Source organism: Ctenopharyngodon idella, chromosome 20 (genome assembly GCF_019924925.1).
Source record: "Ctenopharyngodon idella isolate HZGC_01 chromosome 20, HZGC01, whole genome shotgun sequence".
Taxonomy (NCBI): Eukaryota; Metazoa; Chordata; class Actinopteri; order Cypriniformes; family Xenocyprididae; genus Ctenopharyngodon; species Ctenopharyngodon idella.
In genome coordinates, this window is record NC_067239.1 from 13092972 (window position 1) to 13115331 (window position 22360).

Consider the following 22360-nt stretch of genomic DNA (forward strand, 5'->3'; position numbering starts at 1 on the left):
CTAAAATATAGTAACAACATCACTATCATTCTGTGTATCAGTTTAGGATTTTAAGCTTATCACCTCTTAATTATTTGTAGTCAAGAGTAATTCTGCTTTGTAGCAATAAGAGCTGAGGTGTAATTCTGGCCAATCAAAAAGTCCTTAACTTTTACATGTGTTGCATCACATCACCCTTCTTTTTCCCTAACTTGCTTTTCATAAACAATGCATCGACCTGCCTTTCCATTTATCAAATCATATGTTTTCCAATTGTTTATAAATTTTGAATTTTTCATTCTGTTTGCTCATCAAGGTGTTGCTAGTTTGTTGCAACAAAGCCAATGAAACAATGGTGAAGGAATTTTGCTGATTTTAAAACTTATTTACAACTCTCCATTAAGTACCAGAATATAATTTGGACGATGTTATTCGAATTTAGGTTTCATCTCTAGCAAACAAAGAGATCTTAAAATTTATAGCATGGGATGTCTTTTCTGATCTACAATGCCACTATCATGTCCCTGAAGCAATGTGGTTGTGTCTAATTCTCCAACCCCACCAGATTTCGGTATCCGGTCTAACACTGGGTATTGCCGACCCATTCTCTAAATGTGTCTATATGGGATGCATCTGTTTTTCCCTCAACACTTCTAAAAAATGAATGAGAATTGACTTACCACAGCAGCTGAAGAAAATAAGAAGATCAAACCTCTTGCTTGTTGCAAATCCCAATATTTTGCTGAAAAGACGTCACTCGCCTGGGCTGGGAGATCACAGAGGATGGTCACCACTTTGTAAGGCCCGCACAATAGGCCCAACGGCGGTTTTCCCATAGGACGGGGAAGGTTTCTTGCGCGTTCGAGCTTTTCAGTGTGTCAAGGTAGTTTAATTCCAATTAAACTCTTATCTGACTCCATTTTATTATGACCTCGAATTTAGGTTGGAATGCCAATTGATTATTGACCATTTATATTTATATTTATAATTTATCTAGACATTTGAATATTCTATTTAACTCTTTACTCTTATTGTACTCATTCATTTCGGTTCTCAGAGTCGCACAGGGTCCTCGCACTGGCCATTCATTTATTATGGGGGCCCACAATCACAAACTAGCCAGTCTTGGTCACTAGACAGAGGTAACTGACTATACTGTTTAGAAGGCCGCTTTCATGCTTGCTCTATCTAAAAGTATTTTGTTTAGTCCCCATAGATCTGTATACACTTGAATTAAAGTAACACTATCTCTAGTCAGAGGTCACAACCACTGCTACAGATAAGCCAACCAATATTACTTCTCTGATAGTAGCTTTGGTTTGGTTATGCCATGGTTTCCCATGTACACTTAACTAGAGTATCATTACATTGAACAGAGGTAAGGCTCACCCTATTTAGGTTGGTCATTTTGTTGTCCTAAACAGAAATTCCCTTTTTAGCTTTTACAGTCTTAAGTACACTTGAACTAATGTCAAGCGTTAGCCGGAGCTCTAAAATCTCTGTTGGCGTGCCCTATGCTCCATTCAAAACTGGACTTTAGTCCGGTACTAACCTGATGCAGATTTGCGGTAACAATGGATACATCGTAATCTACTGAAGTCAATAATTTCAGAGTAAGTCAGAATAAAATCAAATGTAACAATTTATTAGTCAGGTAAACGTATCATGCCAATTACATATTCAATTAAAAGATGATCAATACAACACATCAAATGCTTAGAAATAGAGTAAAAGATGAATACCTGACATTAGAAAAATGCACATTGCTGAGTGTCTTGGACATTCAGCAATGTGGGCTCATCTGACTACAGAATCGTGCAGAGCCTTTTGCAACATTTCTTTAAATACTCAGACCAAAACAAAACATCCCCCAATGTGGGGCATGAACTTACAGTCAGAATTTGCATTGACTAGTGTCACAGACCTAGGGAGTTCGCACCTTGTTGGGGAACAGGAGTTAGTTTGGATGAAGGACCCTGGGAAAGGGGCACACCCACAATTGCAACCAAAGTATCTCTAAACTCTTAAAACCTTTAATACCTTTTGGTTTACTTCCATGTAGACGAGACCGTTGTACCAGTCGCATTGAGACATTTCAAACGATATCAAACATGTATAGCATTCTGTGATGATTGTTCACATTAAACCATATTGATTTTGGGTGAATTTCAGATTATCTCTGCATGTAGAGAGAAGAGATGAGGGAAGAGGGGGTGAAGAAAAGGAAATGTAGATTAAGGCAGGTGTGAGGTGTGATTGACTTAGTGTGATTGCATCTTAGATGGGGATGCTAATTTCATAAGAGAGAGTCCAAAAATTAATTTCCTTTGTTTTTTCAAAGAATAGCTCTCTCTTGGTCCAGATAGTCTAACATCAGTCTTACAAACCTTAGATAAAATCAACTGAAGATAAAAGACATTAAATCTTTCAAGAATCAGTGTATGAATCTCAACAACGGTGACAATCAACAAAAAAGATAAAAGATTAACTCTGAACATCATAAAACACGCCACTAAAAGTCAACACAAAAACAACAGTAAAAATAAAGGCAAACAGTAAAAATTAAAGAAAATAACCAGGCAATTTAGCAACAATTTATTCATGCCGTAATGCATGCTGGAAGTCATGGACAATTTTTGTACTATGCTGGTACCCAGCATGCATTGTAGCATGAAGCTTTTGATTGTCACCATTGTTGATATTCATATGCAAATGATTGATGTCTGAAGCTGGTAATGCTGTTTGTCGAGCTGTTTAATCAAATCTTGAGAGATTTAATGTCTTCTTTTATTTTCAGGTGATTTCATCTTTTTCTGTTCTTGTTGTTTTTCTTTCCTTCAGTGATTCTGCTTGTTAATAGCAGGTGTTCATCAGTGTCTGAATTCATAATAATAGAAAGTTTATCAGTTGAGCCCAAGCCTCTGTTACTAATTTGAAAACTTTAGAACTAACAACAAAGGAATGGGCTGCTTCAGAAGTTATTAGTGTACAGTATTATTGAGTAGAGAGAAAGAGAGAGGGCGTGTGTAATTACCTGCGTATATTATAGCTTTTATTCTCTAGGTTGTCATAATTTTGTAAAAAGTGATATTTTTGTGGTAGCATCCTTTCAAGAGTTAAGGGGATTTTACTTGACAGCCATCAGCGCTAGTCAATGCATTGATCTCTATGAAGGGAAGCATGATATTCACCATTATCCCAGCACTGTGTTGCTTGTTGGTTGATCTTCACTCAAAGTGGTGGACAAAGTTCAAAAAATCTCTGTATAAAACCTTGTTTTGTTCCTGAATGAATCTGCGTTTTTGAAGTGACTGGTCTACTACCTCACTCATAAAAACAGTCCCTTGGCACCTCCTAGTGCGTAACAGTGTAACCTAGATTGAAGTCACTAAGAAAGTCCCTAACACTAATACCACTGCTGACTGGGAGCAACCCATTAGCCTGGGCATTTGAGATACTCTCACCCAGTTGCCTTGGCATAACAATTTGGCCCTTGTCAAAGTTGCTCAAATCTTTATTCCTGCCGATTTCTCCTGCATCCAAAATATTGATTACGAGAATTGATTGTTTGATAAGGTGATAAGGGATGCAGAAGTGGGCCTTTACTGAAAAGTCTTAAAGCAGACAGAGCACCAAAAATGAGTGTTTTTTTGTTCAAAAATTTTCCCATTATAAGTGAACCTCAAGGAATAATAATGAAGAACATGTCATGAAACCTTTAAAGCAACACGACACCAGTGTAAATGCTGAAAACCGTAGCCTCCAGCACTGCAGATCTTTATCACCTACTGAGGTAGATTTTCAACTGAATTGTGTTGTTGTACAGTTAACTTTTCATATAGTTTAAACAAAGGGGTACAGAGTAGAGGTCCACACGATTTCACCAGATCCACAAATTAGAGAATAATTTGTGCATAATTTTATTTGTTAAAGACATAGGACTGTTCATTCCCACTCATGATTAGAGCAAGAACACTATTTCCACTCTATTAAATGTACTGTAAGTGAGTAAATTCTGCATATTACAGTAGCCGGGATCAGGGCTGCGGTCTCTTGGATCTTGTATTTCTGCACAGCTCCTCAAAAATACAATAAAGTGGTTATGGTGTATGCACAGGTGTGAATTTGCTGAAGGACTGTGCTGATCTCACCACAAACAAAGTGACACCCATTCTCCTCTATTTCCACTGTCATTAAATTTGATCAATATGTGTATTATTAAAAGACATGAGCTTTGCGATCATAATGGGTAAGATGAAAGTGCATTTTATGTTTTACTTTGATCCAAACTGCTAACCAGGACAACGCTGACATGAAAGTTTCCTTTGGTTCCAGAAACTGGTCAGACTGCCAAGTAATGCTCATTAGCATTTTACTCAGCCCTGTTGCAGCCTTTGTGTTGTCTAGGCAAGCATAACTACAAACCTGATTCCAAAAAAGTTGGGACACTGCACAGCAAAATCCCCAGTGTTAAATTAAAACTCAAAGTGTACATATGAGTCCATCTTGCCGGGTGTTAAAAAGTAACACTGAAGCGGTGTTAAAGTTAATGAGATAATTGATTGATGATTGAGTGATGATTGACAATCAGTGGTGACACCTGATGTTAATAAGCAGAATCATTGAAGGAAAGAGAGAAAAAAGGTGTTAATTAATGTTTTATGGAATGTTTCATTTCAAATCACCATGAAAGAGGTCAGCGTTTGCTTTAGTTGGGCTCTTGACTCTGTACCTTTTATTACTAGTTTTTAGTTGTTATGCCCAGAGAAAATATGATCTGGTCGCAATATGTTTTGATGATATTGTCATCGTGCAATGGCCTGATGTTATTTAGAGCCGTAGTCTCTGACTGTATGCTTGATGTTTAGCTTTAGTATTAAAGATTGTAGTCCTATGATTTTACAGCTTGAGATCCAACAGCAGTATGAACAATATTTTTTTTTTTTAAGAAAAATACATTATGCACAGAAGGTTCTATGTTTAGACACACACAGACATCAAGAATCAGCATATGATTCTCAAGAACGGTGACAATAAATAAATACAAAATACTGACAAACATCAACTCTGAACATCACAAAACAAGCTACTGTCACAACAAAACAACAGAAAAATAAAAGCAAACATGAACAATCTCCGAAAATTACAGGACAATTCAGCTGCATAATTTATTCATGCAGCAATGCATGATGGGAGCCATGGATGAGTTTTGATTGGTGGCTCCCATCATGCACTGCAACAAGAAGCACTTTGTTAGATTGTCACCATTGTTGAGGGTCATATGCTGATTCTTGATGTCTGTGTGTGTTTCAAAAAACACTTCAGATTATAAAAGCTCTGCTGGATCTCAAGCGGTAACAGATTTAGTATAAAGAAATAATATAACATCTATATGACCAGTTAACAATACTGGATGTCACCAACAAATCAGGCCATCTCACAATGAGAATGTTATCATCAAAACACAACCATTATGGCTGTGCTTCCCAAAGCGTCATAAACCTAAACTTACCAACTTTGGCTTATAACACTTTTGGGAAATGCAGCCCAGATCACAGTTTCTCTGGCCATAACAAATGTGCTCTACAAACACAAAGTTGGAGCAGCCAGAGAAAAATTAACATTAATAGACAAAGAGTCAAGAGCCCAACTAAAGAAAATGCTTTTCACCATCATGGTGACTTCAAAATAAACTTTCATTAAAACATTAACATCTAAACATCTGTTAATTCTCAATAAGAACTTTTGTTGATGTATTACAGAAATAAAATCAAACTGGTTAATAATAAGTGTAATAATGTTTAATGGCTGGAAGTCAGTTGTAGTTGTCGTGTCTCTCTTTCTCTTGTTGTTTCTTCAGTGATTCTGCTTATTAACATCAGTTGTCACTACTGATTGTCAATCATCACTCAATCATCAATCAATTATCTCATTAACTTTAACACTGCTTCAGTGTTACTTTTTAACACCCGGCAAGATGGACTCATATGTACACTTTGAGTGTTAATTTAACACTGGGGATTTTGCTGTGTGTACAAATTGTGAATAAAAAAGGAATGCAATGATGTGGAAGTTTCAAATTTCAATATTTTATTCAGAATACAACATAGATGACATATCAAATGTTTAAACTGAGAAAATGTATCATTTTAAGGGAAAAATAAGTTGATTTTAAATTTCATGGCATCAACACATCTCAAAAAAGTTGGGACAAGGCCATGTTTACCACTGTGTGGCATCCCCTCTTCTTTTTATAACAGTCTGCAAACGTCTGGGGACTGAGGAGACAAGTTGCTCAAGTTTAGGAATAGGAATGTTGTCCCATTCCTGTCTAATACAGGCTTCTAGTTGCTCAACTGTCTTAGGTCTTCTTTGTCGCATCTTCCTCTTTATGATGTGCCAAATGTTTTCTATGGGTTAAAGATCTGGACTGCAGGCTGGCCATTTCAGTACCCGGATTCTTCTTCTACGCAGCCATGATGTTGTAATTGATGTAGTATGTGGTCTGGCATTGTCATGTTGGAAAATGCAAGGTCATCCCTGAAAGAGACGACGTCTGGATGGGAGCATATGTTGTTCTAGAACTTGGATATACCTTTCAGCATTGATGGTGCCTTTCCAGATGTGTAAGCTGCCCATGCCACACGCACTCATGCAACCCCATACCATCAGAGATGCTTCTGAACTGAGCGCTGATAACAACTTGGGTTGTCCTTGTCCTCTTTAGTCCGGATGACATGGCGTCCCAGTTTTCCAAAAAGAAACTGACCACAGACCAGTTTTCCACTTTGCCACAGTCCATTTTAAATGAGCCTTGGCCCAGAGAAAACGCCTGCGATTCTGGATCATGTTTAGATATGGCTTCTTTTTTAACCTATAGAGTTTTAGCTGGCAACGGCGAATGGCACGGTGGATTGTGTTCACCGACAATGTTTTCTGGAAGTATTCCTGAGCCCATGTGGTGATTTCCATTACAGTAGCATTCCTGTATGTGATGCAGTGCCGTCTAAGGGCCCGAAGATCACGGGCATCCAGTATGGTTTTCCGGCCTTGACCCTTACACACAGAGATTGTTCCAGATTCTAAGAATCTTTGGATGATATTATGCACTGTAGATGATGCTAACTTCAAACTCTTTGCAATTTTTCTCTGAGAAACTCCTTTCTGATATTGCTCCACTATTTTTCGCTGCAGCATTGGGGGAATTGGTGATCCTCTGCCCATCTTGATTTCTGAGAGACACTGCCACTCTGAGAGGCTCTTTTTATACCCAATCATGTTGCCAATTGACCTAATAAGTTGCAAATTGGTCCTCCAGCTGTTCCTTATATGTACATTTAACTTTTCTGGCCTCCTATTGCTACCTGTCCCAACTTTTTTGGAATGTGTAGCTCTCATGAAATCCAAAATGAGCCAATATTTGGCATGACATTTCAAAATGTCTCATTTTCAACATTTGATATGTTATCTATATTCTATTGTGAATAAAATATAAGTTTATGAGATTTGTAAATTATTGCATTCCTTTTTTATTCACAATTTGTACAGTGTCCCAACTTTTTTGGAATCGGGTTTGTATTACCACTGTTCGTAATAAATAAACCACTGACCCTAAGTATTAAACCTGGGTGTTCACGTTTGTCATCTGAGCATAAATGATGCCACAAACCATGTGATTTGCTGAGGAGAGGTGTTATTGTTTTATATTACTAAGTGGTCAGACTTAACGGATTTCACCTGGTTGAAAATAAGATGGCAAAAAAAAAAAAAAAAAATGCATTAGAGACCCAAGCCATATCCACACAGCACAATATAATAGAGACTTGGAAGCTGTTGTTATTGTTAGTGAGAATACTAATTTTTCATGTGGTTAACACATGAAATTTAATAAATCTTCACATTTCAATCTATAAACCATATTTCTGTATGGGTGGACTTATATTATAAGAATATTAGTTAGCATTGCTATTGATTGTTACCTACAACTACCGACATGCTGATTATTCTGTGTAGTAAAAGTTGGTATCACTTCATTTTGCAGTGTCCTTGTTACACCTTACATGTATTTAGTAATAACAGTAAATTATACACAATTAAGCAACTAACCCTAAACCAAATCATAACCATATAAGTACATGTTGTTATTAATTAATATTACTCAGTACTTAAATGTGTAGTTTTATTGTAACAAGGACAACTTAAAAAAGTGTAACTCAAACGGTGCACTAAAGCAAAAGATATAAATAACCATCTTGAAACAAATGTTTTTGTGAACCATCTAATGTGCCTTAGACATTTGCACAGTACCAATACTCTACTTGATTTATATATTTACTCATCCATTTTGTGTGATCATCTCTGTAGGAGATCCACCATCCACAGAGGTTCCTGCAGGACCATACCCAGTGATGGTTGAATCTGAGGATGGGCGTCAGGTTCCTGTGGTCCAGGCCTATGCCTTTGGAAAATATCTGGGATTCCTAAAAGTGACTTTTGATTCAAATGGAAATGTGGTGAAATCTTCAGGCAACCCAATTCTTCTGAATAGCTCAGTAGCACCAGGTAAGGAAACTCTAAACATGGAAAAAAGCTAGGGTATTTAAAGCACCTGGTCAATAGAGCATATAGGACAGTAGGATTCCAGAAGTAAAAAACAATAAAAATAAAACAATCTTCTCAGTAGAGACAGCTTTTTAGCAATGATACTTTCAAGACATTAAACTTGTTTGTTCTACCATGAAGAATTTTTGTGCTCAATGGCCGAATTCCGAGCTTAGAATTTGCTGTTACCACGAAAATCTAACTTGTAACAAAGGAATTGAGTAACAGCCTCCCACACCCATTAAGCTTTGCCGATAATGTAATTGAGTCTATCTTTACCCATAGATAAATCATTTCATGCTTACTGACTACAAATCAGAGCTCCATAAACTGAACTGTGGGTGTAATAAAATACTTTAATAGGCATGTCCAGTCCTGCTCTTGGAAGGCCACTCTCCTTTAGAGTTTAGCTCCAACCCAAATGAAACACACCTGAACCAGCTAAGGTCTTCAGGATTACTAGAAACTTCCAGTGGCGTGTTGGAACGGGTTGGACATTAGCCATCCAGGAGCAGGACTGGACACCCGTGTACTACACTGTACTTATCAGATGTGATGCGTTGTAATACATTATTTCCAGGAGCTCATTGCTTCTACCTTCAATTAAACTGCCAACAGTGATTGTAAATTAAATTGCCTAAATTATTACATTATTAGCTAACTGCATTCTCTAACGTTGACATGCATTCTCTGTAAAGCTGCTTTGAAACGATATGTATCGTGAAAAGCGCTATACAAATAAATGTGAATTGAATTTAATTGAATGCATTGCCATTGTGGATTTCTCTTTTGATATGTCAGTTTCAACCTGTCAACCTGTGCTCTGATTTTGTCTAGATCCAGACATTCAGGCTGAAGTGGACACTTGGAGGACGAATCTGGCCAATTACTCTTCTCAGTATGTAGGACAGACTCTTGTCTATCTCAATGGAACTTTTGAGGAATGTCGATTTCGTGAATGTAATTTGGGAAATTTAATCTGTGATGCCATGGTGAGTGAATAGGTCTATGATTTTAAAGATAAATTTGCTGTTAAAGTTTGGTGCAATTTTTTGATAGCATCACTTTGCATATTGTTCTTCATAAGGACTACTCTAGATGGGACAAACACTACATTTACAAAAATGATGAACACAAATCCATGCCTACAAATATATGTAAGGAATAATTGAATTATTAGAAAATCTTGGAGTGGCCATTACACCTCGGGTGTGCATTATTTTCTAAGAATTCAATGGCCCGGAATCAATTATTCTGCTTATAGTACGGTTACCACACCTCAAGACACTGTTTCGATGGTGTATTTCAAAACATTTGTCAGGTTTTTGTCCTTAAAACACTCATGTGTGTGAGACTAATTTCTTACGCATCTCATCCCAAGCCTCCGTTGCTAATTCCAAAACGTCATTTCAAAACTAGTAACGGAGGCTTGAGTCTTGATAGCAAAATAATACCGTTTGATACAGTTATTAACGCACTTATTAACACAGTTATTAAAGCAGAGAGAGAGAGAGAGAGAGAGAGACAGCATATGTGAATTAGCCTACCTGAGTGTCTGTGCCTCTCTCACGGCAGCACTGTCTCTACTAACAGCGAAACGAAACAATAAGTTTATCTACCTCAAGAATCGCACAGTTATTACCTTGCTGGTGAGTCATTTTACTAATTAATTCATCAGAGCAGTGCTGACAAAACGTTTCTGTGCAAGTGTGTGTCCGTACTAACGTTATGCAGTATGTGTGTACATTTGAAAGAGAGAGAGAGCGCGCGCGCGAGAGAGGATGCGCTTTCAGGACACAATAAAACGTATTTTGTGGCAAAAACCATGACACTAATTTGTCGTTTTCATCCTATAGTTTACTATATTTATTTGCTTGGTCGGTGTCATTGTGGGTTTTGTTTCTTTTGCTGTTGTAGGCTGTAAGGACCTTTTGAAATAACTGAAATCATTTGGCGAAGTGGTATGGAACTGTAATGCGGTCAAGACCTGCCTAGAACTACTTTAGCTGTGCGTTTCCCTGAAAATAATTGCGCACCTTAGAACGTTGATCAACCAATCAGATTCGAGCATTCAACAGCCCCGTAGTTTAATCAGTGATAAGGCAGATGTTAAACTTATAGGCCCCATTCAAACCTGGTAGTAACATTTGTTTCAAGTGATCTAAGCTAAATCTAGGCGTAAAAGGTATGGAGTGAATTTTGTGCCATAATTAAACAAACAAATCCAGCATTTTGCAAACAAACTCAATCTGCTTTGCAAAGAGAAAACTCGACTCGCAAACAAACAGAAAGCAGTGTGCAAATACAAAGGCCTGTTTGAGCGAGAACGCAGAGGACTAACAAATGTATTGTGTTTTACAAATATAAATAAATATTTCACAAATAAATACAAACAATCCTACAAATTGCAAATAACCTGTGAACAAATACCAAATCTATAGCATATAAATGCTTACCTGCCTGTTACGATTGTGAGACACTTGCCTTTTTATGAGATCTCTCGGCTCGAATTTCTCACAAATGTGTTCAGGCAGATTTTCTCATAAATATGTCCAGGCAGATTTTCTCACAAATGTGTCCAGGCAGATTTTCTCAAAAATGCAGTTGAGCAACTTCCTCTTACAAAACAGCAGATGGCACTATGCTAGGGGATCAATTTAGCACTAGAGAACAAACGGAAATCCTGGCAGCGGCAGGTCGCAGCACCACTTCCAGTGGCATCCGGTGGAGTAGTTTTTTTTTTTTTTTTTTAAATAAAAGACTTGATGATGCATATTATATACCAGCAAGCAGATGTGACCAGAATATGAACCCAATAAGCTAAATTGCATAAAAGAACATACACACACAAAAGGAGTGCCCAGCGACCGATAGGCACTGTATAATACGCACACACGCACGCAAACACACAAACAAATATACAAATATATATATATATATATATATATATATATATATACTTCATTGAACTGCCAAATTTACATTCATCACTTTATTCATTTACGTGCATTAAATTAATGTAAAATAACCTGCCAAAACTTACATAACTTCAAAGTCAGAAGGATCATAATTTAAAGCGGCTCTATGTAAGAATGACAGCTAATGGTTGAAATGGGTACTGCAGTTCAAATTCAAAATATTGTTCATTGCCTGCCATCAGTTTCTTTAGAGAAAACACTGGATGAGAAAATTATCGCTATTACAAAAATAAAACAACACAAGTATTACAAAATGGGACATTAAAAATGGTAAAAGTCACTAGTTTTCATATAGTAACTTTGTCCAACAGCGACACCCGTTGGTAAAGTTAAAAAGAACAGCTGAACATCAGTTAACAAATAAAATATATTGTTTGTATTGTTACTGCCTTTTGTTATTATTTTGGAATAAATGTAAAAATACGTAAAAACACTAACTTGATGAGATTTGTTGGTTTTAATAAACAGAATATTACATAGTGTAAAAATACAAAATATAATTGTATTTAGCCTTTTTTTATGTAATGTTTTTTTACCAGGAATATGTGACAACATTAAGTGTAACAGGGACATGAATTAAAAAAAAAAAAAAAAACAGTGATACATAAAAAATATGTCTAATAATAATAATAATAATAATAATAATACACATGTGTTTGCCTCATTATTTTAAAACCACCGCAAGCCACTGAGAAAAGTGCAGTTTTTACCGAGCAAACAGCAGAAACTATGGAAGCCCGTTTCCGCCACAATTGAGTAAAAAAATATAATTCTGTAAGTCATAATAATGAGAAACTTTCTCATTATTATGACTTAGTATCTCATTATATTGAGAAACTTTCTCGTAATAATGACTTAGTATCTCATAATAATGAGAAACTTTCTCGTAATAATGACTTAGTTTCTCATAATAATGACTTAGTTTCTCATAATAATGAGAAACGTTCTCGTAATTATGACTTAGTTTCTCATAATAATGACTTAGTTTCTCATAATAATGAGAAACTTTCTCGTAATAATGACTTAGTTTCTCATAATGATGAGAAACTTTCTCGTAATTATGACTTAGTTTCTCATAATAACGAGAAACTTTCTCGTAATAATGACTTAGTTTCTCATAATAATGAGAAACTTCTACGCATGCGCAAAGCAGCGGAGCAGTGACATTATGAGACATTATTATCGTTATTATGAGAAACTAAGTCATTATTAAGAGAAAGTTTCTCATTATTATGAGAAACTAAGTCATTATTACGAGAAAGTTTCTCATTATTATGAGATACTAAGTCATTATTACGAGAAACTTTCTCAATATAATGAGATACTAAGTCATAATTATGAGAAAGTTTGTCATTATTATGACTTACAGAATTATATATTTTTACTCAATTGTGGCGGAAACGGGCTTCCATAAGAAACAGACAAACTCAGAGAAAAACGTGGCAGCTGTCACAAACTCTGGCAGCTGCCAGAGGAAATCTCTTTGAGGTTATGTAAGTTTTGGCAGGTTATTTTACATTCATTTAATGCACGTAAATGAATAAAGTGATGAATGGAAATTTGGCAAAACGAAATACATTTTTGTAATAGCTACAAAAATAAAAACGTGAGATCACATTAAATAAATAAATAAGCAAATAAATAAATAAATAATGTTTGTGTGTTTGCGTGCGTGTGTGCGTATGTACAATGCCTATCGGCCGCTGGACACTCCTTGTGTGTGTATGTTCTTTTATGCAATTTAGCTTATTGGGTTCATATTCTGGTCGCATCTGCTTGCTGGTATATAATATGCATCATCAATTTTTTTATTAAAAAAAAACTATTCCACCGGATGCCACCGGAAGTGGCGCTGCGACCTGCCGCTGCCAGGATTTCCATTTGCTCCTCTAGTGCTAAACTGAACCCCTAGCACAGCACCATCTGCTTTTTTGTAAGAGGGAGTTGCTCAGCTGAATTTGTGAGAAAATCTGCCTGGACACATTTGTTAGAAAATCGAGCCGAGAGACCTCATAAAAAGGCAAGTGTCTCACAATCGTAGCAGACAGGTGAGCATTTATATGCTATAGGTTTGGTATTTGTTCACAGGTTATATGCAATTTGTAGGATTGTTTGTATTTATTCGTGAAATATTTATTTATATTTGTAAAACACAATACATTTGTTACTCCTCTGCGTTCTCGCTCAAACAGGCCTTTGTATTTGCACATTGCTTTCTGTTTGTTTGTGAGTCGAGTTTTCCCTTTGCAAAGCAGATTGAGTTCGTTTGCAAAATGCTGGATTTGTTTAATTATGGCACAAAATTCACTTGATATTAAAGGTCCAAAGCATTTTGTGTTAACCCAAACCACATCAGGAGGCATGTACAACACATTTGTAGTAAGGACCGCCTACTGTCCTCATCAGTCAACCACTCTGCCAGTAACATGCAGCTTTAAAATAAAATAACATCAAAGGGAAAAAAAACAGCCAGACATGCTTAAACAACACACACTTTCTTCAGTATGCACTCAGTATGTGTATGCACATGTAATTTTTTGAATGCAAATCTGTTTGCACCTGGTATTAACATCTGTCTTGTCGGACCACTTGTGAATAGATCACCAGAAACAGATGTTAATATCAGGTGCAAAAAAACAAACAAACAAAAAAAAAAACATACACACACACATTGATAAACAATCTTTGTACCTGAAAAGGTTAAATAAAAAATGTAAAGCTCTTAAAACCAAAGTGCCCAGCTCTAAATCCACAAACCCTCTAACAGCAGCCTCAAAAGTAAATATTGAAACTAAGAAAAAATGACACAAAGAGCAAAATTTGAACCAGTGGGAAAGTGAAAAAAAAAAAAAAAAAAGTAAATGGTAAATTAGAGTGCTGTCAGCCCTAAACAGAACTGATATTTTATTGAACATTAAACAAAGTGGTATATTTGCTATTAATCTTGCCCTTGCTTGTATTTCAGGTCCATAATAATATTAAATATGCGGATGAAATCCAGTGGAACCATGTCAGCTCTTGTATTCTGAACAGTGGAGGTATTCGATCACCTATTGATGAGCGAAATAGAAATGGTACGTTTATTTAAAATCTTCAAGGCAGGGTAGGTGATTTGCCTCAAAAACATTTTTTGTTATGCTGGTTGAAAGTCTCTTCATATCCCAATAGCAATAACTAAGTTAAGTGGTCTATATGGATTTTTAGACAGAACACAATTTTTCTTTGGCGGTATGGTTCCTTATGGGGGTTCTTGCTTCAAAATTAATTGAACATACAAGAGCTTTAACATTAACCCCCCGGAACCATCAGCTTGAAAATACATAGACAATTAAGACACTTAGTAATGTCTTTAAAAGCGAACATGGTAATCGTGTAGATATGGCAGTGGGACGTCTATACTGTAGCTTGGTTATGAGGATGAGTGTCTCTCAGCAGTGAGGTCCATGCCAGCCGGGACTTGAAAGCCTTAGTGATCTGAAACGAGAAGACGACAACCAGAAGGTGTCTGCTCATGCTTATAAGGTGGAGGGAGGGAGGGTTGCGAGCAGTTTGAGCATATTTACCGAGCAGTAATGCCACGTTTATATGTCCCGTGTCTAATAGGAGAATGGTAGTGATTGGAGCGATTTGACAGCTGACCGCATCAGCTGGTCGCAGCACTATGCCTACGTGGCCTGACTGAACTAACGCTGCGCTCGATTTATATCGTCTGTGGAAGGCGTAGGACCATAACGTGTTTGTACAATCATATCCCTCGGTCCAAAATGATACGATAGGATGTCCTACCTGCCTGTCAACGTATGTCTTTACCTACCCTCACGCACCCTGTTTGCAACTTTGCGCAGACATCATAGGTTATCAGCGCATTTCATGCAATACAGAGTACAGACAGACGCCAGTCACGAGCACTGTAACCAAAACAGCAGCTTAACCTGCGTTCACTCCATAACTACCATAATTCGGAAGAGATGGAAACCCATGACATTATACTCGGAGCAGTTTGTGACTCAAATTTATGCATTTTTAAGGCAACACTATTAACACTGAAATTAATCTGCAGCAGTCAGGTGATACAGGTCAGTGCTCTTTAAGTTATTTATGGTCATTATTATCATAATGTTATGTGCTTTGAGACATGAGGTACTTTAACGCCATTTCTCGTGACGCTTTTGTTTGTTCCCTGCTGTACGCGTTCATGTGTTTTGGAGGAGGAGTGGCTTTGAAGACGTTATGAAGGGAGGGTGGAATCTTTTGCTTTCAAAGCAATCTCGCTATCGCTAGCCTCTCCGAAAATGACCCACCCTACCTTTAAGCACAACTCCAGTGCATATTAGAAATAATATTGAAACAGTCCTAATGCATGTTTCGATTGAAGGTTCTATCACAATGGAGGACCTGATCGCTGTGTTGCCATTTGGAGGTACATTTGACTTGGTCCAAATGAATGGATCTACTCTGCGAGAAGTCTTTGAGCACTCAGTCCGAAGATACGGAGGAAACACTGGAGAATTCTTACAGGTGTCAGGTATGCTTATTGTACATTGTGAACTTCTTGTAAACTGTTTAAAACAATAATCCCCTTCAATTTGAGTATTGGAATACCATTGTCAAGTGTTGTCAAGCTCTCAAAATTACATAAAAACATCATAAATCTTCTAGTCTATATGACTTGCATGTTATTTCAGTTGAAGCAATGTAACTGTTTATAATTCCTTTGCAGGTTTTCAGCTGGTGTATGATTTATCAAAATCACCTGGAAATCGTGTTAAAAGTGTGAATGTGCTCTGCACTGAGTGTCGAGTGCCCCGTTATGAACCACTCAAGCCCAAGAAGGTGTATAAAGTGGTGCTGCCCTCTTACCTAGTGGACGGAGGAGATGGATTCTCTATGATCAAAGACCAGAAACTCAAACATGACAGTGGTAAGTCATTATATATGCACATATGCAAACTGTGCATTTCATCAAATACTTAGTATTACAATATACTACTGCATATACTGTATTCCACAGGCGACCTGGATATAGCAGTTGTTGCCAGCTACATCTCAGAGAGAAAGAGAGTTCATCCAGTTTTGGAAGGACGTATTCAATTTTCCAGCTCTTGCATTGGACATCGAGGATACATGCCCACCATTCTGCTGGTGTGGGCTCTCTGGATCATGATTGTTTAGCTAGTGAGATTATTTTTAATGTACTTGTGTAACAACATGTAGCCATTTGTGTGTAATTGTACAGTCAGAGGAAAAAAAGAAACCTTTAACCCAAAGAGTAGTTACCTTCATAGAAGTAAACAGCTCAGTTTAACTGACAATTAACACTGCGATCTAGTAAGGATAAAAGAAAGTCACTTATCTTGTTACAAGTTCTTTTTAGAGCAATACAGAGATCTTCTATACAGGTATTTTCTACACCTCTTTATATATAAAATCATAGAATTCATAAGAGGGTATACAATGAAAAACCTCACAAAGAAATGCCCAGGTCGTTTTTCAGCCCAGAATCATTTTTTGCTTTAAAAATACCTATTTTAGGTCCATTAAGATATTTTTGTGATATTTTCATGACGATTCAGCACATTTAACCCCATATTCTCATTATTACAATGTGAAAATAAATCTAAGGAGTAAAATAGAAATACATCATGATAGTATGATTTAATTCATGTTGACTTTCTTAGCCGGATGATTTTTTTTTTTATCATTTTTTTGATTTCAGTAATACATTTTTTTTTCTTTTGTTTTTTAAAAATGGAGTTGGTCTTAACTGTTAAAAAAAGAAAGAAAGATATGATGGTCCTAAAAAAAATTTTTTTCCTTCAAAATATCATTTCATATTTTTTGTCAATTATAACCTGTACATCTTTTTGTGAGATTCTTCTCGGGTAGAGTTATTTGTTTTGTCATGTTTCTTGATGGAGATTACAAATAATTAGCACAACTTGTGACAATTAAAGTAGATAGTGGTTTGTCTGGCAAGAAATCACCACCTTCTTGAGTTGCTATTCCTATAAAGCATTTGTTTAAACCACAGTAGATCACATACTTTTAAAACAATTTCATTCATTCTAAAACATATGATAGGGACGAAAGTGCTGGATATATTGCATTTTTATTTACTGAGAGCAAAGCCAGAACATTTACAAAAAAGCATTTTTTCAGTACTTTTATTCTGCAGACCGTTATTCTTAACTGTATGACACTATATGACTATATGAAATGTCTCAGTTATATTGTTGAATGTTTTTTACTTGTTTCTGTATTTTGTGTCTTTTTTAATGTCTCCCTTAAGACATTAAAAAAGACATAAAATCTAGAATCTAGAATTTTACAATCTAGAATGTAAAAATGGTTTAAAATGGTCTGATGGATGTTCTCATACTGATAATGACAATATGTGGGTTGAATATGTGGGTTGAATGAAGTTGATTTCTTAATCCAAACTCCTGATGTTGTAATGCTGTTACAATTTAAACAAAAGTGGGAAAATAAGACAGGGATCCAATGATTCAATGAAATAATCATGGCAATAAATAATTGTATTTTAGTAGTGCAATAAAATGCTTTAAAATGTTGATGTTGAGACTCTGATAATGTTTTACATCCTCCTAGTGGAGATGGAGAGACCTGCCTTCTGATTCTACAAAAGACAAAACAGCAGAAACTCCATTAATAACCATCATGAGCGGCTCTTTGTCAGAGCGTAACTATATAACAGAAGAGCGTTACTTTACTAAGCTCTGGGAATAGCTCCTGGACAGCGATGTCAAGCAACACATACGTCATCTATTTGTAAACGAGAGGTAGTGACCGATGAAAGAGAAACAGCACAATTAGCAGAAAGTAGGAGCATTTGAGGAAATGACATCAGTATGTTAGATAAACATATGGCAGTGTGTACCTGTTTGTTTAGCAGTGGCTGCTGAATTGAAAAGCATCTTGATGCCCTCATACTTCGCTTCCTCACCAATACATTTCCCAATCAGATCTGAGAAACACCACACATCAGTTAGGGATGTTCATCTATAATTTTATCAACATTATAAAACTGCATGATATGCTGATTAATCAATATTTATATCATATCAATATTTGCATATATATGTGTTTTCTCCTCCCTTTTAAATGTTGACTATCCTAAATAAATGATATGGTTAGTTGCATTTTATTATTTGTATTTATCACTGATACAAAAACACTATAAATGAAAACACAACCATAAACCTCACTGTTAAACCTTGCTGTAAACAAACGGCCAAATTCTGACAGTAACAAACAATTTTCCATTAAAACAGCAATATGCTGTAGAAAACAATGCATTCTGGGTAATATTTGTCAATTTTGAGAAAGTAGCCTACAGGAATATACTGCGAGTTAACAGCGCTCAAAATCGACACTCAGAGGCTGTGTTCTAAATCACACCTTATACCCTCATTCACTATTCCCTGCATTAGTTCACTAATATAGTCCACTTGACAGAGTTAATTAAAAGAAGTGAGTGAATTCAGACACTGATGAACACCTGATAAGCAGAATCACTGAAGGACAGAGAAACAAGACCAGAAAAAAGAGGAGACAAGCAGAAACACAAGAACTACCACTGACTTCAGCCACACTGAGTGTCAAACCAGTTTACAAATCAGTTTGACATTATTTCTTTCACACATGTACAGAAGTTCTTGTTGAGAATTAACAGATTTGGATGTTGATGTTTAATTGAAAATAAAAATTTATTGAAGTTTGCAGTCACCATTGTGGTGACCAGTGTTTGCTTTAGTTGGGTTCTTGGCTTTTTAACATCAGTTTTCTCTGGCTGCTGTAACTGAGTGTTTATAAAACATGTTTATTATGGCAGAAAAAAGCAAACATGAAGTTGATCAGATGTTTTTGGCTGTTGTGATGATACAGTAATCATCTTGTACTTGTCTAAAGCACTGATCTCTTTCTGTGTCTAGTCTTTGATTTAATGGGTATTTTATGTTTATTGATTGTATTAAGTTTGTGATTCAACAGCGTAAGAACCAACAGTGTTTCAGTAACTACTTAGAAGAATACTGAAGTCATATAGTGCATAAAATATTTTGAGCTCCTGCTTAACTTGGACAGCATAGACATCAACAATCAGAATATGCATCTCAACAATGGTGACATCCAAAAGTTTAATGTCGCAATGCATGCTGGGTGCCAGCATAGTACAAAACTCCCAGCATGCACTGCAGCATGAATAAATTATGCAGCTGAATGGTACTTTTTTATTGACACCATTGTTGACATTGATGTGCTGATTTTTTACATCTGTGTGTCTAAGTAATGCTGCAGCTGTTTTTTGTGGATGCGTTTAAAAAAAATCATTTTAACTGATTGTTGTTAGAACTGTTGCTGTAGCTTCACAGTGGTGTTAATGTAAAATTTTAGTCTGTTAATAACATAAGAGATTAAACACAGTATGAATCCACTAAATTAACAGACTGTTGCGACGGTTATATCTTCGTCAAGACATGGCTATCGACACGCTATCTACATTTGTTTCTGCCATAACAAAAAATTTATATATAAAAAGTCAAGGGTCAAGAGCTCAACTAAAGCAAATACTGATCTCATCAATGGTGACATCAAACCAAACATTTTCGATAAAACATCAACATCTAAACTTCTGTTAATTCTCAATAAGATCTTCTGTAGAAATAAAGTTAAACTAGTCAGTAATAAGTGCACTAATGAGTAATGGCTGGAAGACAGTTGTAGTTCTTGTGTTTCTGCTGCTCAGTTTTTTTTTTTTTTTTTTTTTTTCGTTTTTGTTCCTCTTGTTAACAGCAGGTGTTCATCATTAATGCTCAATCATCTTTTACATATTTACTTAATTATGTCTCTGCAACTCAGCATCAATTTTACTTTTACTCTTTGTAGTGTGGACACTAGAGGATGTTCCTGTGGGGTTGAAAGGGTTAAAGGTGTAAGATAAAAAGACACACCCACAAAATGTATTTTAACAGTAACAAACTGTAAGTTAAAAACTGTTATATACTGGTAACACTGTTGCCAGTTATATACTGGCAACACTGATGCCAGTTATATACTGGCAACACTGTTGCCAGTAGTTTACTGTAAAATTGAGTTTTGTGGGTCACCATTGTGCTGAAGAGTAGAGCCTGTGCTTAAGTTCAGGAGAAGATCAAGAAATATAGGTAATATGCTGCATGTTGTTTTATTCAACAGATGGTGACTGTATTTGCTGATGCAGAGAAAATTTCTTTATTTAAAATGTGTTTAGTGAACTTTAATGAAATAAGGTCATAGTAATAATATGTTCACATTATTAGCATATAACAAATATTAGTTTGTAAATTTAAATGGCAGTGGGACAATTTAAGGCAGTCGGTTTTTTGCAAATGAAATGAGTTAACACGAGTTTTAATTTAGTGTGTGGTATCTTCACAGTAACGTACTGTAGATTACAGTAAATAACTGGCAACAGTGTTGCCAGTATTTTACTGTAAAAAAGCCTGGCAAGGTCTAACAGTGTGCCTAAGACTTCACCAAAACGAAATTAAATGAAAGATAATTGAATTAAAATTAATTGATTAAAGTAAAAGAAAAAGGAGAAGCAATTTCCAGGAGTGATGCATGCGTAGAAGTAGTTATACGCAGATGTGCGTTTATATGCAGAAGTGCATTTTGCTTGAGAGGGGCATTCAGAAAAAGTGTGTGTGAAGGAGGCTGCGCTTGTCTGTGGGTTGGTCTGAAAAAATAAAAGAACCTAGCACTGAATGTTTTTTCCTCAGAAAAACAGAGGTTCGGAACTGACCACTAACAGACAAAAGCTGACGATTTTCAGAAACATAGGGACAGCCTTGTGAAGAGTGGGCAACCCTAAATAAAGAGGAGTATTTTTTAGAAAATTCGGGACAGCCTTGTGAAGAGTGGACAACCCTAGATAAAAAATGAGTATTTTCAGAAAAATAGGGACAGCCTTATGAAGAGTGTGCAACCCTGCACTCTTAGAAAGGATGTGTTAAAACTGACTCAAAATGTGTTAAATTCTTACACATCAATGGGTGAGTTTAGAGACAACGCTTGTTGTGTTAATTCTGACACATTCATTGAGTCAATGATTTTAACAAAGTGAATGTGTCAGGAAGATTAACCAGAGGTATAGTCAAGACCAGACCCTCCAAGACCAAGACCATTCAAGAGGGAAGTTAATGAGATAATTCATTAATTTATAAAGTCATTAATTAAGCACTAGTGATGAACACCTGCTGTTAACAGGCATAATCATTGAAGGAAAGAGGAAAACAACCAACAACAAAAAATAAAACACCTGTGCTACTTCCGATCATGAAGACCAAATTTGCAATGGTCTCTTTGTCAAGTCCAGTCAAAAAAAAGTCTTACACATCAGTGCTTGTGTTTTGGGATAACACTTGTGTTAATTTTGATACATTCACCGTGTCAAACACAGACATTCAGTATGTGTCGAAAAGCATTTGTTAAAAAACAACTCAAATTGGCTTACACAATTCTATTGGCTTATACAATTCTTACACATCAGTGTGTGAGTTTAGGGACAACACTTGTTGTGTTAATTTTGACACATTCATTGTGTTATGATTTTAAAACAGTAAATGTGTCAGGAAGGTGATCTGTTAACAAGCAGAATCACCAAAGGAGAAAACCACAATTTTAAAGTCACTATCATGGAGATCAGTGTTTGCTTTAGTTGGGCTCTTGACCCTTCACTTTTTAATATTAGATTTAGTTTGGGCTGTTATAATTTTAATTAAAACAAACAACCAAACAAACAA

General features: G+C 36.1%; 2 protein-coding genes across 6 annotated transcripts in view; one reads left to right on the forward strand and one right to left on the reverse strand.

Annotated features, from left to right (window-relative positions):
* Window positions 1-22360, forward strand: part of nt5e (5'-nucleotidase, ecto (CD73)) — a 74988-nt gene that overhangs the window by 36749 nt on the left and 15879 nt on the right. Inside the window, exons 4-9 of one of the 2 annotated variants that reach the window (XM_051875582.1) lie at window positions 8344-8541; window positions 9418-9572; window positions 14524-14632; window positions 15934-16083; window positions 16279-16479; window positions 16570-18130. In XM_051875582.1, the coding sequence (XP_051731542.1) occupies window positions 8344-8541; window positions 9418-9572; window positions 14524-14632; window positions 15934-16083; window positions 16279-16479; window positions 16570-16730 (974 nt within the window). In that variant the 3' untranslated portion in view covers window positions 16731-18130. Of the gene's footprint in view, window positions 1-8343; window positions 8542-9417; window positions 9573-14523; window positions 14633-15933; window positions 16084-16278; window positions 16480-16569; window positions 18131-22360 lie in introns of those variants that run through there. The other variant, XM_051875584.1, reaches the window with a different exon arrangement.
* The window catches only part of snx14 (sorting nexin 14), a 75627-nt gene continuing 71349 nt past the window's right edge, over window positions 18083-22360 (reverse strand). The window contains exons 29-30 of one of the 4 annotated variants that reach the window (XM_051875577.1): window positions 18290-18341; window positions 18089-18195 (exon numbers count right to left, since the gene is read on the reverse strand). In XM_051875577.1, the coding sequence (XP_051731537.1) occupies window positions 18164-18195; window positions 18290-18341 (84 nt within the window). In that variant the 3' untranslated portion in view covers window positions 18089-18163. Of the gene's footprint in view, window positions 18196-18289; window positions 18342-18415; window positions 18544-22360 lie in introns of those variants that run through there. The other 3 variants (XM_051875574.1, XM_051875576.1, XM_051875579.1) reach the window with 3 other exon arrangements.